The 16473-nt window shown below is 41.8% G+C and overlaps 1 protein-coding gene across 2 annotated transcripts in view; it reads right to left on the bottom strand.

Moving 5' to 3' along the window:
• Positions 1-334: 334 nt before the first annotated feature.
• FH (fumarate hydratase) overlaps positions 335-16473 on the bottom strand; it is a 38780-nt gene continuing 22641 nt past the window's right edge. For both annotated transcript variants that reach the window (XM_030551526.1, XM_030551527.1), the window contains exons 7-10: positions 10476-10679; positions 8642-8769; positions 6593-6746; positions 335-976 (exon numbers count right to left, since the gene is read on the bottom strand). In XM_030551526.1, the coding sequence (XP_030407386.1) occupies positions 834-976; positions 6593-6746; positions 8642-8769; positions 10476-10679 (629 nt within the window). In that variant the 3' untranslated portion in view covers positions 335-833. The remainder of the gene's footprint in view (positions 977-6592; positions 6747-8641; positions 8770-10475; positions 10680-16473) is intronic.

Here is a 16473-nt window from a genome sequence, read left to right on the forward strand (position 1 = left end):
ACAAAAGTATCTACCTCTTTAGCTGAGGATGTATATCTGCCATTTGTTGTTTTGGCACACAATTGAGGGGGTGTGGTTAGATTTCTCAGTGTTACTAGATCAGGTTACTGCAACTTCCACTATTTAATAAAGGCTGCGAACAAAATAGTCTGAAATTTGATGTCCTTTAGGATACACAAAGTTTTTATATATTTAATTTTTGAGAAATTAGTCAGGTAAAACATTGGAAGGCAAATTTAAAGTTGGGTTTCTTGGCATTGACAATGCAGGTGCTTGGTTTACAAAAATATTAAAATTACATTCTGCAAAATATGAATACATTTTCAAGGACATCTCAAATTAGTCATTCATCTTTATTCTTGAACAAATCTTGCCTTTTGGTTTAAAGCAGGCAATCCAGTACTGGAAGGCTCCTATACTTTAAACTAGCTAATCAAATGATTTATAAAGGAAGTAATTTACAGTATTTCTTTATGTTTTGTTTCAATAATAAAAGACACATTGTCTTTTATTACATGGAGTTAATTGTATAGATATTGCTCTGGTAGCACCATCCTTTCAAGTATACAATTATTTTTGAGGACATGCATCCTAACTACATAAATAATGAGGTATCTCTAGCAATGAGATGCAGTTGGATGGATCAATCTTTTTGGAATATTTATTATATTTGCATATATTTATTATATTAGAACAATTTCCTAATATAACCTTATGACCCATATGGAAAAGCACATCAGTCATGATAAAGTGGCCATGAAAAACAAAGTGAGCTGCAAAATATCTTGTTTTATACAATTTAATTTTTTTCCTGTTAAGTACACTTGTTAAAATTACTGGGGACCTAGCATATCTTTAGGCTTCACCCACTGATCAAATTGTTCTGATGTAAGGAATCCAAGCTTAATAGCTGCTTCTTTTAGTGTTGTCCCTTCTTTGTGTGCTGTTTTGGCAATCTTGGCTGCCTTGTCATATCCTGTAATTAAAACAAAAGAAACATCAGATTAATCATGATTTTGGCCACTACGTGTTCAGAAGACCTGTTAAAGAAAACAACTTGTTCTATTAGGAACTACTGCTACTATATTTTACTTAATTTGAAGTCACAAGGGTACATGAAAGGATACATTGGACCAATTTCTCCTCGAATGTTGGTTTAAAGCATTATTAAAAAAAAAACCCACAAAATTAAAAGATATTCAGGTAATAAAACATTTAGGTAAATTTGATGCGACATAAAATTAAATTAGGCTTGTGGTCACTCAATTCAATGACTTTCCTTAAACATTTCATGATCATCTATTGCCACATTTCTTGCTATGAAATTTTAACCGCTAAAGATCAGTATTTTCAAAAAAGCTTATAGGTATGACTATTGTGAACAGGGCATTTCTTTTCTGCTGACTATGCTCAATAGTAGTTTATCTACTCTTTGCGATGTTACACAGAGTAAATTCATTTCCACATGTAAAGAACTAGTTAATTGGAACACACAAAGGGTATGTCTACACTATCAGCTGGATCGGCGGGTAGTGATCGATCTATCAGGGATTGATTTATTGCGTCTCATCTAGACACAATACATTGATCCCCGAATGTGCTCCTCGTCAACTCCGGAACTCCACCAGGGCAAGAGGCGAAGCAGAGTTGACGGGGGAGAGGCAGCCGTCGATCCCACACTGCAAGGACGCAAAGTAAGTCAATTTAAGTCAATCTAAGATACGTCGACTTCAGCTACGTTATTCTCATAGCTGAAGTTGCGTATCTTAGATCAATCCCCTCCCTAGTGTAAAGCAGGCCAAAAATGCAGTTAATGATTGGGTTTTCTGTGTCTTTTTTTTGGAAGAGCTTCCATAAACAAACATTTAAAAACATAAAATATAAGTATAGCAGAATAGTCATGCAAGAGAAATACTTCTTTTGGGGTACGTCTGCACTACCTGCTGGATCGGCGGGTAGCGATCAACCTATCGGAGATTGATTTATCGCGTGTAGTGTAGACACGATAAATTGATCCACGATTGCTCTCCCGTTGACTGCTGAACTCTAGCAGTGCAAGAAGCGGAAGCAAAGTCGACGGGGGAGCCGTGGCCATCGATCCAGTGCCACAAGGATGCGTGGCAAGTAATTTTAATTTAGTCTAAGATACGTTGACTTCAGCTACGCTGCTCTTGTAGCTGAAGTTGCGTATCTTAGATCGATTCCCCCTCCAGTGTAGGCCAGGCCTTGGTAATCCAACTTCTAAGAGACATAAATGTTGCCACCGTGTGACATGACTCAAAATGAACAGCTCTGTAGTTCATCTATATTAAAAATAATATTCAGTGACCAGCACAACTCTTGGGTAGAAAGAGTTAAAATTTCACCACTGAATCTGATTAAGTTTAACATCAAAAAACCCAAACTGATTAAAACTAATGCACTGCCATCAAAGAAAGTAATTATAGGAAACAAAAGAAATAGATTCAAAAGGAACAATATAATAGGTGACATGTCAGGAATATAATTTTTCAAGTTTTACTAAACAAATGAAAAAGACAGTTACTTGCTGTACTGTAACTGTTGTTCTTAGAGACATGGGTGCAGAGGTGCATTCCACTCTGGTGTGCGTGTGCTGTGCGCATCAGAGTCAGAGAACTTTGCCTACAGTAAACGTAGGGTCAGCACTTGTGTTTCCCGGGCCTTAGCCCCTCCCCAGGCTATTTAATGGTGGCACTACCCCAACTCCCCTCAGATCCTTTGCACAGAATGCCAAGAATTGAGACTCCCATGCAGAAGGGACCAAAGGTGGGTCATGGGATACACATATGCACCCACATCTAGAACAACAGTTACAATACCAGTAGGTAACAGTCTTTGCTTCTTTGAGTTGCAGATGTGTATTCCACTCAGGTGACTCAATCAATATCAGAAAGAGGTGGGGCTTGGAGTCTATTTAAAGAGTGATTGCAAAGCTGTCTTCCCAAAATTTGCATCTGATCAGGATGCAGACATAAAAGTATAAAGCTTGGTAAAAGTATGTACTGAAGACAAAGTAGCAGCCCTGAAAATGTCCAATATCAAAATATCACTGTGAAAAGTGATCAAAACTGCTTGGGACATTGTCAAATGGGCTCTGAACCTCTGTGGAGGTGGAGTCCAAGTTATCTCAAACTGTAGTGACACAGGATGTTAACCAACTGGAAATTGTCTGTGTGGAGATGGCCTGATCAGTCTTGTGATTGACAAAGGAAATAAAAAGACAAGGTGGTGAATGAAATAGCTTAATTCTTTCTATGTGAAATGACAAGCATCACCTCACACCTAAGTAGTGAAGATGATGTTCATCAACATTCAAATGAGGCTGGGAAAAATGATATAGGTAAGTAAATTGTCTAGTTAAGATGAAATAGTGGCACCACCTTAGAGAAAAGGTCTGAAACACACCTTAGAGAGAAATTTGAGACCACCTCAAAGCAACCTTGTCCTTGAAAATCTGGGTATACTGAAAGCCCACCATTAGGGCCTGCAGCTCAGTAACTCTTCCCACAGATGTTATGGCTATAAGAAATGCTGTCTTTTGGCACAGGAGAGAGAGAACAAGTTGCCACATCCCAAGGGGGCCACTGGGAATATGCATACTGTTGGCCAGTAGGTACTAGGCCAGGAACCCCTATCCCTATTTCGGTAACAGCACTGATATTCAGTACTGTTGGTGATTGGAGGACAGTCTTCAGGATTGCTGAGAACTGTGCTTGGACAGCAAGGAAGAAGAGGAAGACGTCCTCAATCTCAACGAGCCTCGAGTAGTCATCCAGTGATAATGGAAGAGCCACCCCCCAAAGGAGCAAGCAAGGAACCAGCCTCATCCAAAAACCAATAAGGAGATATCAGTATTGAGAGTGAATGAGAAGTTGGTGCCTTCAGTACTGAAAGAGGCATCGCAGTTCCACTTGGTCCCAGAGCAAAGAGACATTGAGCGGAAGTCAGTATCAATCCTAAAGATAAAGTCTGCAGCAAAGATATAGTCAGTGCCAAAGACAGCGTCTGCACCGATGGGTCCCCTCAGTACCAAACAAGATGTAGACTGCAACGCTGAACTCTGGTTCTCAGGTAGAATGGAATACAGTGCCAAGATACGAAACAATCTGCAACCAAACCAGATGATGCCAAGGGCACAGCAAAAGCAGCTATCCCAGCTGTCACATGCTCCTGAATTATTAGAGAATCAAGAATGGAGAGGCAGAGCAGGTCTGACACTGCCTGGTAGACCAATGACATAGAAACAGGCAAGGCTGATGCAGGATATTGTTGGTACCTAACTCAGACTCGCATAGCCAGTACCGAGTTAATGGTACAATGTCTAATTGATCATGGGGAAGTACCAGGGAGCGGTTAGGTGGCCCAGCTCCATCTCGCATACCGGAGGATTCACAGTGCCAGTCACTATTCCTCTTAAAAAGACAAGGAGGCCTCTCACCAAGTCCTGGATGGTCTCAGTTCATCTTGTGAGACCTCTTTCTTGGAGAGCAAAAGAAAGGCGAACAGTCTCACTTCCCAATACGGGAAGCACCAGACCCCAAGCTGGGAGCTACATCCTGGGCCAGCTCTGAAGGAGAGTGCAAGTCCAGGCAATCTGCAGAGGCCCCCAGTGCTGAAGCGGGTCTCATGGCCTACTCTAAGAGGTGCTGTTTCAGACAAGTCCCTCACCATGTGAATTCTCCTTTTACACATGGAGCACCTCTCTTTCATCTGACCTCCTGTGCACCACAAACAGCACAGGTCGGTGTCACTGTTGGGGATAGACATCCCACATGATGGACAATGCTTAAACCTCACTGAGGGCATCACCCAGGTTAAATATCCATCAAACTAAACCTAAGGGTACTACTAAACTACACTAATGAACTACATACAATAAAACTCTAGAAAACAGAGAAACAACTACACCAAACACTCTGACTGTAGCTGTGGGCAGTAAAGGGACAAAGAGAGATCAGGGTGGTGGCACCCTTAAATAGCCTGGGGAGAGGCTAAAGGCCAGAGGGATGAGCACAGTGCCACCTACAGGCAAAGTTCTCCAACTCTCATGCACTTGGCATGTGCACACTTGAGTGGAATACACATCTGCAACCACTAGAAGATCTGCTCTCTATCTATTTCTGATTAAGTAAAGGTTGTGGTAGTTATTAATATTTATACAATATTATTAGTTCTTAAAATTGTGAAGATAACAGCTAGAGTTGATATGGCTGGGGAAGACAAACTGTAGAAATGGATTTAGATAAGCTTGAAGATCCCTTTCCTCCATCTTCTCCATCATCCTCGCAGACAAGAAATCCCACCCATATCTTAGTAAGAGAGAGTTTCTATATCTTTGGTGCTGACATTGCTTCATCAGGCTGCTGGCATGCTAGCCGGCTTCTACATCGGTAGACCTCAGCAGTATTTACATTCACATTCATCAGTAGTGCCTGATGCAAAGGCTTTTGGGATATACATGCTGTTCAGTGTGTACAGTGTGATTAAACAAGATAGAAGAGGAATTATTTTGGTGTGGATGGATGAGGCAAACAGGTAAGGAGGACCAAGTGCAAGATAAAGCACCACCTCACTAATGCAAACTCAAATGTGAGACACTGACTTTTGTGAGTGAACAAAAAACAATGAAAAGGATAATACATCACAAGGTGTACTTCATTTATTTCATCTTTTGTACTTTAGTTTTATTTATAATACTAATGTTATCTGTATAAAATGAAAGTATGGTTGGAAGAGAGTGACCTAGGCATCCTACTCATGAGTAAGGCTACAATTATGTCATGGAATCCGTGACTTCCATTGACCTCCATGACATTTTCTGCTGTGGGGCTGGAGCTCCCAGCCAGCCCCACCCTTGCAGCTCCCAGCTCCCAACCTAGTGTGGTGACGCCACCGCTGCCCAGCCACAGCAGGCGGGTGGACCCTGCACAGCTACCCAGCCCTGGTGGGCAGCTAGGGGACCCTGCAGCTACCAGCTTCCCAGGGCAAGGGGACCCCGCAGTTCCCATGCACTGCAACAGTGGGGGACTCAGGAGCCCCAAAAGAAGTGGGTGCTGAACCCAACTACCCCGTTTGTCAGGGATATTTTTAGTGAAAGTCAGAGACAGGTCATGGGCTGCCATTGATTTTTGTTTATTTCCCATGACCCATCCCTGACTTTTACTAAAAATATCCATGACAAAAACCTAGTCTTACTCATGAGTCTGGGATATACATGTTCCCCTATCAACACACGGCCTTGATTGTGTAATTGTCTACGCTAGTTTTCTATAACATCATAATGTAATGGAATTCTTCAAAATATGTACCTAAACAATTAGAAATAGTCTTATGTTTAAAAAAAAGGTAACTTGGTCATAATGAACTCTCTTATTAATTCACTTTGTCAATAAAGAAAAAACTAATTTCTGAGTGCATTCTTGAGCAAAACACAAAATAGAAGGAAGTCTGAAACATTGTACCTTGTTAAGCAGAATAATCTACTGCTTGGTTATTCACAGTAACTTTCACTATGTATTTTTTTGAGAAGTTTATATAGTCTAATGAATAGATATCAGCCTTAGACTTTTACCTATGTGGGGATTAAGCGCCGTCACCAACATCAAAGATTCGTTCATTAGTTTGTTGATCCTCTCCGTGTTGGCTTGGATTCCGACCACACAGTTGTCAGTGAAGGAAACAGAGACATCTCCAAGGAGCCTTGCAGAGTTTAATACATTTTTAATCTAAAAAATGCAGAAAGTTATTAGATGCAGTTATTAACATTTTTGTTATCTGATACATCATTTCTTAAAAACCTTATGATCCATCCATTTGATAGTAAATTTTTAGCCAAGGATTGTGTGCTGTACTATACTCTTTTCCTTTTGTGATATAATTTGAGTCACTGATATTTAAAAAAGCACTTTATGTAAAGCATTTCATATCCTGAAGAACACTTGAGTGCAGTAGACATTATCCATACTATTGAATATATAAGCAAAGCATCTTTGTAAACTACTTAGAAACCAATAGATTAAAAATGTGCTATGTAAGTGCTAGATTTCAGAAAGAAAAGTGTGAATTTTACACACATCAATAAAAGATATTTAAAATTATTAAGTGGACGCATAATTGGCATACCGTCTGGCAGTCAATTACCCCGAAACAGCATCCAGCTGATAGCACTAAAGCCAAAGTTTAGTAAAGAATAATAACGGAAAGGGACACCTCTACCTCTGTCTCCTATTGGGAACATCACTGTAGCTGTTCAGTATGCTATTATTATTGTCAAAGTTAGATAGAGACTTTGAAGAAAGAAGCTTTTTCAAATGAAAAAAATTCCTTACTAGGTCTATTTAGGAGATTCACAGACAAGTACATACAACTTTTTAATAGTCTTTTCATTTTGTTTAGAACACCCTTAAACAGAATGAAAAAAAAAGTAGCAGACAGTAAATGGCCAGGTGCAAGAAAACAAAATACTGCTTGCTACATCCCCCTCACTGTTTTTACTGCCCTGACCTTTCTGCTATAACGTAGCCTATTCTGCAAGACCAGCACCACTGTTATTTTAACTCTCTCTCCTACCTTATTTTAATTCTCGTTTTGACTTTCTCCACAATTCCCTGTTTTTATGCTTTTGTCTCTATTCTTTCCTTCAATTTCTCCTCCATTCATTCCTCCTCCTCCTCTCCTCTTTCTAACTCTCCCTTCATGGAGTAAGACAGACCCTTCCTGTTTTCTTTCCTCACCTACACTAAAACAGGTTTCCTTCTATTTCTCCATGCCCTCCACAATCCAGCCTAGAGTGAAGACCACGCACCCAGACAAGATAGGTATGCAGATGAATTACTCGTTGTCTTGACACCTCGCAGAAGCAGAATGAATCACTTGGATTCAACTCTCACAACATTTTTACTGGAAGTAATATAGGTATGATTTAGCCTGAAATTTCAAGTGTCAAAGTGATTAACTGTGTATGCCATATACTCCTCCACTCAGCTGTGCCTTTGCCATTAAACACAGTAAGGAAATGGTCACATTAAGATTCTGATGTATCCTCTTAGGAAATGCAGAAGATAAATATTTTAGAGGCCCTCAGCCCAAGATTATTATCCTGAATTTACATTTTAAACATTTGTAATGTGAATCTGAACAGTTAATTAATTTAATGGTACAACGATAAGTGGCTTTCCAGGAAATTGGGGTGAGTACTGCAGGAAGGCCAAAGGGACTGCACAACAAAACAAAATCTTCTGAGCACTGGAATGGAAAAGAGGAATTCCTCAGTCCAAAATGTCAGCTCTGACACAGATCCTTTTAGTCTTTAAACAAGTTACTTGCTGCCTCAGTTTTGCCATCTGCCCTTTTCTACTGGGGCACTATGATAATTAGAGTTTATAATGCATTTCTATGATAAAGTGCTAAAAAAACTCAATTCTTACATATTGGACAGCCAGTTATCTCTCAAAATGATGAGCTTTTTGATTTATCAAGCAGAATTTAAGATTCTTCTAAAATTAAAATTCTCTGCATCTCTGGTGCTTGTGCTGTGCAAGCAATCACTGAAATTCTTCCATAAGGATATACAGTAAGATAATCCTTTTTTAATTAAAAAATTAAAACGTTTTGAGCTTACAATCATGGGCTTGAAAACATTCAATTCAAAATGTCCATTGCTGCCTCCCACTGTAACAGCAACATGATTTCCCATCACTTGAGCTGCCACCATGCTTACAGCCTCACACTGGGTAGGGTTTACTTTTCCTGTTGGGGAGGGAAGGAGAAAGTATTTAAAAAAAAAAAAGGCTCTCCAGTTTTTGTTTTCTGAATTTAAATTCTCATAAATGGTAAATGTGATTTCAAGAAACACATAAAAGAGATTTCAGAGTAGCAGCCGTGTTAGTCTGTATCCGTAAAAAGAACAGGAATATATGTGGCACCTTAGAGACTAACATATTTATTTGAGCATAAGCTTTCATGGGCTACAGCCCACTTCATCAGATGCATAGAATGGAACATAGTAAGAAGATATATATATATATACATACAGACAACATGAAAAAGTGGAAGTAGCTATACCAATTGTAAGAGGCTAATTAATTAAGATGAGCTATTATCAGGAGAAAAAAATTGTAGTGATAATCAAGATGGCCCATTTTAGACAGTTGACAAGAAGGTGTGAGGATATTTAACATGTGGAAATAGATTCAATATGTGTAATAACCCAGCCACTCCCAGTCTCTAGTCAAACCCAAGTTAATGGTATCTAGTTTGCATATTAATTCAAAGAGGCAGCAGCTAAGTAGTGAACAACATACAGGCACAGATTTAGTAAACCCACTGCACTTTTCTAATAACTAGGATTTGTTTATGGTGTGAGAAGCCTGTCAGACATTTACCTTGTATGTCCTTTACAACAGTTTGCCTCCCAGAATGCCTTGCTACTCAAGACAAAGGTTATTCCCCTTCCTACCTTCCACAAAACAATCAAAACTTTTTTAAAATTATAGTTCTCCCCTTTCTTTGAGGAGGGAAGGAGGAGCTTCAAGATTACACTTTAAAGCAGGGCTGTCCAAACTTTGTTAATATGAGGGCTGCACTGGCAACCTTCCAGGAGCACATGAACTGTGCAGTTGGCTGCCACCCTTATCCTCAATATGGAGAAGTGACCTGCAAATACTTCATTTACTTCAGGGGAAAGAAATCAGAAACAAAGGCCATTTGGATCAGAAAATTATTGTGCATGTTTCAATCCTAAAACCCTTTCCATTTAAAAATATTCCACTGAAGGAAAAAACCACAATCTGCCACAATGGCTTGTATTTATATGTGGAACTAAACAAACAAAGATCACACACACAAGCACCTATTCCCTCTGCAAGTAATCAGTCCAACACATGAAGGGCCTGCTTTGAATTACTTTTTAGAAAGGGGAAGAAAAATAGTTTTCCAAGTCCTTATTCCCTCCCCTGGCTGCTCTTCCTCATGCAATCTTCACCTGGTTGAGAAGGAATGATGAAATTTAGTCCACAGTCCCCAAGCCAATCCACTTTTGTTTTTTCAAACTGAGTAAGAGATGCTATTTGTATTCAGAGGGTAAATCTAAAAATCCGTGACAATAAAAACCTTCGCATAAAAAATGCACTCTTCCAAGATGCTTGCCAACTAAACCTTTATACCACATCTCTCCAGAGCATACTCTCTCTCTCTCTCCACACACACACACACACACACACACACACACACACACACACACACACACACACACACACTATAAAGCAAATAATTTTACTTGCACACATTTTTGTGGACAAAAATGGAGGATTAGTGACTGTCAAAAACTGCATCATTTCAGAGCTTCATACCATTTTACCACTCAACTCTATGACAGTTCTATACATAATTGTTAACAATTATTACTCTTACTTTTCTACACAAATGTAATAGACATTTGTTATTGGATACACTACCTGGCATGATGCTGCTTCCAGGTTCATTTTCAGGCAGGATGAGTTCCCCTAGACCAGACCGTGGTCCAGAACCCAAGAAACGAATATCATTAGCTATCTTCATCAGACTGCAAGCCACAGTGTTCATTGCCCCACTGAGTTCAACTAGAGCATCGTGAGCAGCAAGAGCTTCAAATTTATTTGGAGCAGTGATGAAAGGCAAGCCTAAGAAGAAATGAGTATTAAAGGTTTTTGAGGCATAATCATTAGTTAAAGTAGCATGTCCTTAGCCAAAGCTCTTGAAATGCTGTCTAGTTAATACAAAAATCATAAAATGGATAATATAAAAGTAAAAATATTAAGCAGCCAAGTCAAGCAGAATATTTTCTTCTCCAGATTTATGACAACCAAGAGTTTCCTAAAGAAAAGTTCGTGTCATGGTGGTACTGTTTGAGAAAAAACTGTTACCTACCTTTCTGTAACCGTTTTTCTTTGAGATGTGTTGCACATGTCCATTCCACTGTAGGTGTGTGCATGCCTCATGCACAGTTGTCGGAAAATATTTTCCCTCAAAAGTACCCATGTGCAACACATCTCAAAGAACAACAGTTACAGAAAGGTAGGTAACAGGTTTTTTCCCTCAAACAATACCACCATGACAAGTACTCAAACACCTTGTCACCACAAGCCACTGCATCACCCCCCTCAGCTCCTTCGTACCTGACAGACTATGATAGAGAGGGGAAGGGGGGCAGGTCATGGAATGGACATGTGCAACACATCTCAAAGGACCAAAATGGAGAAGTTCTTCCCAAGTTCTTCTGAGAAGTCACATCTGGATCCAACAGGAAACGCATCAGAGGCTTGATTGGCAAGATCAGCAGGGCTAAGTACCAGTGTTGTTGAGCCCACGCTGGTGCTATGAGGATGAGATGAGCGCGGTCTTGTTTGACTTTGAACAAGACTCTAGGCAGCAAGGAAATCAGAGGAAAGGCATACAGGAGGGGGTCATTACAAGATAGCAGAAAAGCATGTGTCAATCAGCCTGGGCTGAAACCTCCCTCGGAACAAAACCAATGGCATTTTCTGTTGGACTCTGTTGCAAACAGGTCCATGTGGGGAGTCTCCCAGAGCTGGAAGATGGATTTGGAATGTCCAAGCATAAAGACCACTTGTGGCGATTGGAGAAGGTCCTGCTCAGTTGATTTGCCAAAGTGTTCTGTTTCCCTGGAAAGTAAGCAGGACTGAGATTAATTGGATTGGTTATGCAAAAGTTCCAGAAGCGAATTGCCTCCTAGCATAGCTAGGTCAACCCTGGGTTGAGGAGTTCATCTGAGGTCCCTGCAGACTCAGTATCGCCTCATCTCAGGATCTAATGACTCATATAAATGTCAGGGAGTTAAGAGCTGTGTGGCTAGCCTGTTCAGCTTTCTTCCTGTATGTAGCAGGAAAGAAGTTGTTCATTCTGATAACTCTGCAACTATGTGTTTTGTAAACAGATAGGGAGGAGCATGTCTGGCCACGAGGAAGAGGATGTCACAGGATTCTGAGGCTGTGGCTGCTCCATGACTTGTGGTGGGGGGTGACTTCTGGCTGCTTGGTACTGGTTACTGGAGAATGATGCTCTGAGTGCCAATTCCCCCAAGCAGTCTCAAAGACAAAGAATGAGACAGTTGGGGGAGGTCCTAGAAGGATGTCCTGCGGTGTCCGGAATGGTCACTGATATGGGCCTGGGACCCAGCCTTGAACGGGCCATTGCTCCTTAGAAGGAGGTGGCCAGTGCTGTGACTGTTGCATGACCTGTAGTCCCCAAGCCTGTGATGGAGAGTATGCCCTCTGTCTTGAATGGGATACAGATGAATCCACCTCTGAATCTGAAGAGAAAGAATCTGAAATGTCCAACATCAGTGGGGCACAACCAGTTGGGACTGGAGAGAGGTAGCCTGAGCCCAGGGACGGTGGCAATAGAGATATCAAAGGAGGCTTGCTTTGCACAGGCCTTTGCAGAAGTTTGGGAGGTAACTGTACAGTGTGTTCCTGACATGGAAAGGTAGGTGCCACAGGTGTTGGGACTGAGTGTAAACTCTCTTGCACAACCAGGGATACCAGTACTGAGAGGCTAAGGATGTCTCTTGAAGCTGCATATGCCTCCAGGGTGGTTGGAAGCAGCAATAACCAAAAGTTCTGTCATGGAAACCTTTCAGGAGACATGCTTGATGGATCTGGCACAGGCTCCGGAGGCAGCGCCCACTTCTTCTTAGCTAAAGAATGTTCCAGCAGGAGATTCTCCCCCAAATGTCTCTTAAAGTCTGTCCCTCTACTAGGCTTAGGAACCAACACTCACAAGCAAGGTATCAAACCTGAGGAGAGTCTAAGCCTTTTCTGAAATACTGGCGAATGGGACCAACAGGCTGCAGACATCCCCAGTGAACTCCGTATGGAGGCCGATTTATCTGGGGCACGCTCTACATGATATGAGTCTGATGGGGTGCAAGTGCAAAGTGCTGCCTCCATGAGCAAACATTTGAGCTGCACCACTCTTTCTTTGAGTGGGACTTAGGCTATGTCTACACAACAGCCTAGGATGGCAAAACATGAGTGTGAATATTCCACCCCCGAGTGACATAAGTTACACCGACCTAAGCATTAGTGTGCACAGCTCTATGTCAGAGGGAGAGCTTCTCTCACTAACATAGCTTATGCTGCTCATGGAGGTGTTTTTTTTGTTTTTTTTTTAAATGAAAACAGGAGAGCTCTCTCCTGTTGGCATACAGCATCTTCACCAGACGTGCTGCAGCGGTGCAGCTATATCAGTACAGCTATACTGCTGCAGCTCTGTACATATAGACATACTGTTAGTCCCTTACAAAAGTAACATTTGTCAATTATGTGGGATTCTCCCAAAGATTTCAAAACAGGCTGAGTGTGTGTCACTGACTGGCATCGACTTAGCGCATGTACAATAGGACTTTAAAACCTGGTGACTGTGGCATCACTTCAGTACTGATCCCAGTTCTGAAAGATGAAAAATTAGTCCAAAAGACCTAAGACTAAAATCTCTCACTAAAACTAACTTGAAGTTAATTAACTACTTCCTAACAATAACAGGGCATACATACAAAGGAGTGATGGAAGCTTATGACAAAAAGTCTGAGATTACTGACAACTGTCAGTGAAAGTAAGAAGAAACTGAGCTGGTTTAGAGGCAGCTCCACGCTCTTATACCAGCATACAGTGGAACACTGTGACAGAGGGCACTTGAGTCGCCCTGACAGGAACTGCTGAGGGAAAAAAGCTCTCCGACAACCGTGCACGAGGCACGCACATATGCAAACAAAGAACAAGATGATCACATCTAAGGTCAGCGTTATGTACAAAAGCAAAATATTTAAGTGTTTACAACCACTCTACATTTCCTTTTGAGTACTTAAAATTCACAACCATAACTTTGTAATGAAGCATGGGCATTATCAATTTCTCACACACAAGTCTGTCAATTTAAAGAAACTCTTACAATTCAGCCTTAATCTGTGTATTTTTCCCTCTTAAAAATTCACGTTAATTTTAGGGAGGCCTTCTCTTGCTGTCAACAAACAGTAGGATCTGGAAGAGACTTAGCATGAACAACAGGGCAGATGGAAAGCCACCATGATGCAGCCATTGATGTAAGATAACGAAGAGGCAGCAGTAAATATTAATTCCTATATTATGAGGTTTTTAGCGAAAAGGCTCACCCAAGGTACTAAGTATCAGCAACTGGGGAGAAGCAACAAACTCAGTACACGTGAGAGCCAATTCAAGTGAAGGGCGATGCCTCCTGCTATCACGGACAGCAAGAACAGTAAACACACTGAAACCCCCACTGCTGGAAGATGTATCTGGCCATGTCTAGATGAAGAGACCACTTGTGGTGACTCTTAAATGATCTGCTCAGCTGGTGCATATCCCCTGCAGGTAAAATGCTTCTAGATCTATTGAGTTGGCAATACAGGGCTCCTAGAGAAGAGTGGCCTCCTGAAATAGTGGAGAAGAGTGGGCTCTGCCCTGCTTGTTGAGGTAGAACACTGACCACGTGTTTGTGAGGTCTAGCAGGCTACTTCCCCTGATCTGTGATAGAAACACATTGCATGCCCATCTGATAGCTTTTAGTTCTCCAACACTGATGTGTACAATTAAGTCTTTTGAGGAGCTGTGTCTGCAGAGAACCCAGGTGGGCTCCCTACTCTAGAGCAGATTCATCTGTCACCAGCGTGAGCATCTGTTGCAGGCAGGCAAATGGAATGCGCATACATACGTAGCTGGATTTGTCCAACAATCTGGAGAGGTGAGGACATGGGATGGCACCCTCACCACGAAGGTTAAGTGATGGTGGTTTGCTGACTAGACTGATGCCAGCCAGCCCTGCAGTTGTTAGGTGCAGTCTGACATATTGAAACACTATAGGTGCAAAAAACCGCATGTCTCAGAACTGTCAAACAGTTTCGTGTTGTGATGGGTGAAACTTCAAACCTATAAAAAGTGATCAAGTTGCCTGGAACCTGGAGTTTGGAGGAATGGCGCTGGCTTGTCATGAGTCCAGTAGTGCCCCTATAAACTATCCTCTGGACTGGGGAGAGGAGGGACTTTTCTACATTAATAGTCCCAAGGCATTGAAAGTTGACTGAATCAAGGGTATACTGCTATGTACTTGCAGTTTGGACCCAGCCCATGAAAAGGCAGTCCTCCAGGTGGAGATCAACACGAACATCTGATCTTTGGAGGAATGCAGCTACTACTGCTTAACTTTTGTTAACATAGTGGGTGCAGCTGACAGGCCAAAAGGTAGTATAACGAATTGGTAATGATTTTGAATGACCAGACATCAGAGGTACTTCCTGTGGGCTTGATCGATTGCCACATGGAAGTAGGCATCCTTTAAGTTGCGGGCAGCATACCAGTCTCCACAAGCCAAGGAGGGAATAATAAAAGCTGTGCTGACCACACGGAACGATATGTTTTTCAAGAACCTGCAGAGTTGACGCAAGTCTAAGATTGGTATGAGACGTAATCCCAAAGGTGAAGGCGGGGGTGGGAGTAATAGCTGGAGTAAAATCCCTTCCCTTTTAGACCACGTGGAACCCACTCTATGGCTTCCAACTGAAGAGAGATGAATGAGGGGCTCCTCACGAGAATGGTCTCAGAAGAGAGAGGGGGAAGAATAGAAGCAAACTGGAGCATACAATCCTACCCTCTACAGAGTTCAAGACCCACTAGTCCAAAGTAATTTGGGATAAAGCACTGTGGAAGTGCAACAGATGGTTTGTGAAGGTGAGGGAGTTTGGGTCTGGAGAGACGGAGACTGGTATGGCAACCTTGACCAGCCCATTAAAATTAATGTTTTGTACTTCCTGGGTGTCTCGAAGGTCCTGGAGCTGTAGGAAACAGCAGAAGGGGGATGCATATGCCTATAACCTCATGACCTCTTTTTGGACAACTCTTGTTGAGGAGGTGGACCAGAATACCGATGCATCTGCTGGGGCCAATAGTGCTTTCTGGCTGGGGCAGCTGTGAACAAGCCCAAGGACTTTAGAGTGGCACTAGAGTCCTTAAGTTCAAGGAACTTGCTGTCCATCTGGTCTGAGAATTGAGAAGGACCTTCAAATGGCAAGTCCTGAATTGTATTTTGGACTTCATAGGAAAGACCAGAAGGCTGCAATCAGGATGATGTCCATGGTGAGCATGGAAGCCATGGCTCTAGCTGCTAAGTCTGCTGCATTCGGCCCTGCGCATAGCGATGTTCTCGCAACTAGTCTGCCCTCATTGACCCTGAAGAGAATTCCTGCTGGCATTCTCCAGAAGCAGCTCTCTGAACTTCTCCATGGAAACTCATAAATTAAAATCATACCACCCCAGCAGAGTCTATTGGTTACCAATATGCAGCCGTAAAACCTGTCAAATCTTTCTGCCAAATGAGTCCAGCCTTTTAGCATTTTTTGATTTGGGGATAGTAGACTGGTGCCCCTGTTGCTCTCTCTCATTA

Source organism: Gopherus evgoodei, chromosome 2 (assembly GCF_007399415.2).
Source record: "Gopherus evgoodei ecotype Sinaloan lineage chromosome 2, rGopEvg1_v1.p, whole genome shotgun sequence".
Classification (NCBI taxonomy): domain Eukaryota; kingdom Metazoa; phylum Chordata; order Testudines; family Testudinidae; genus Gopherus; species Gopherus evgoodei.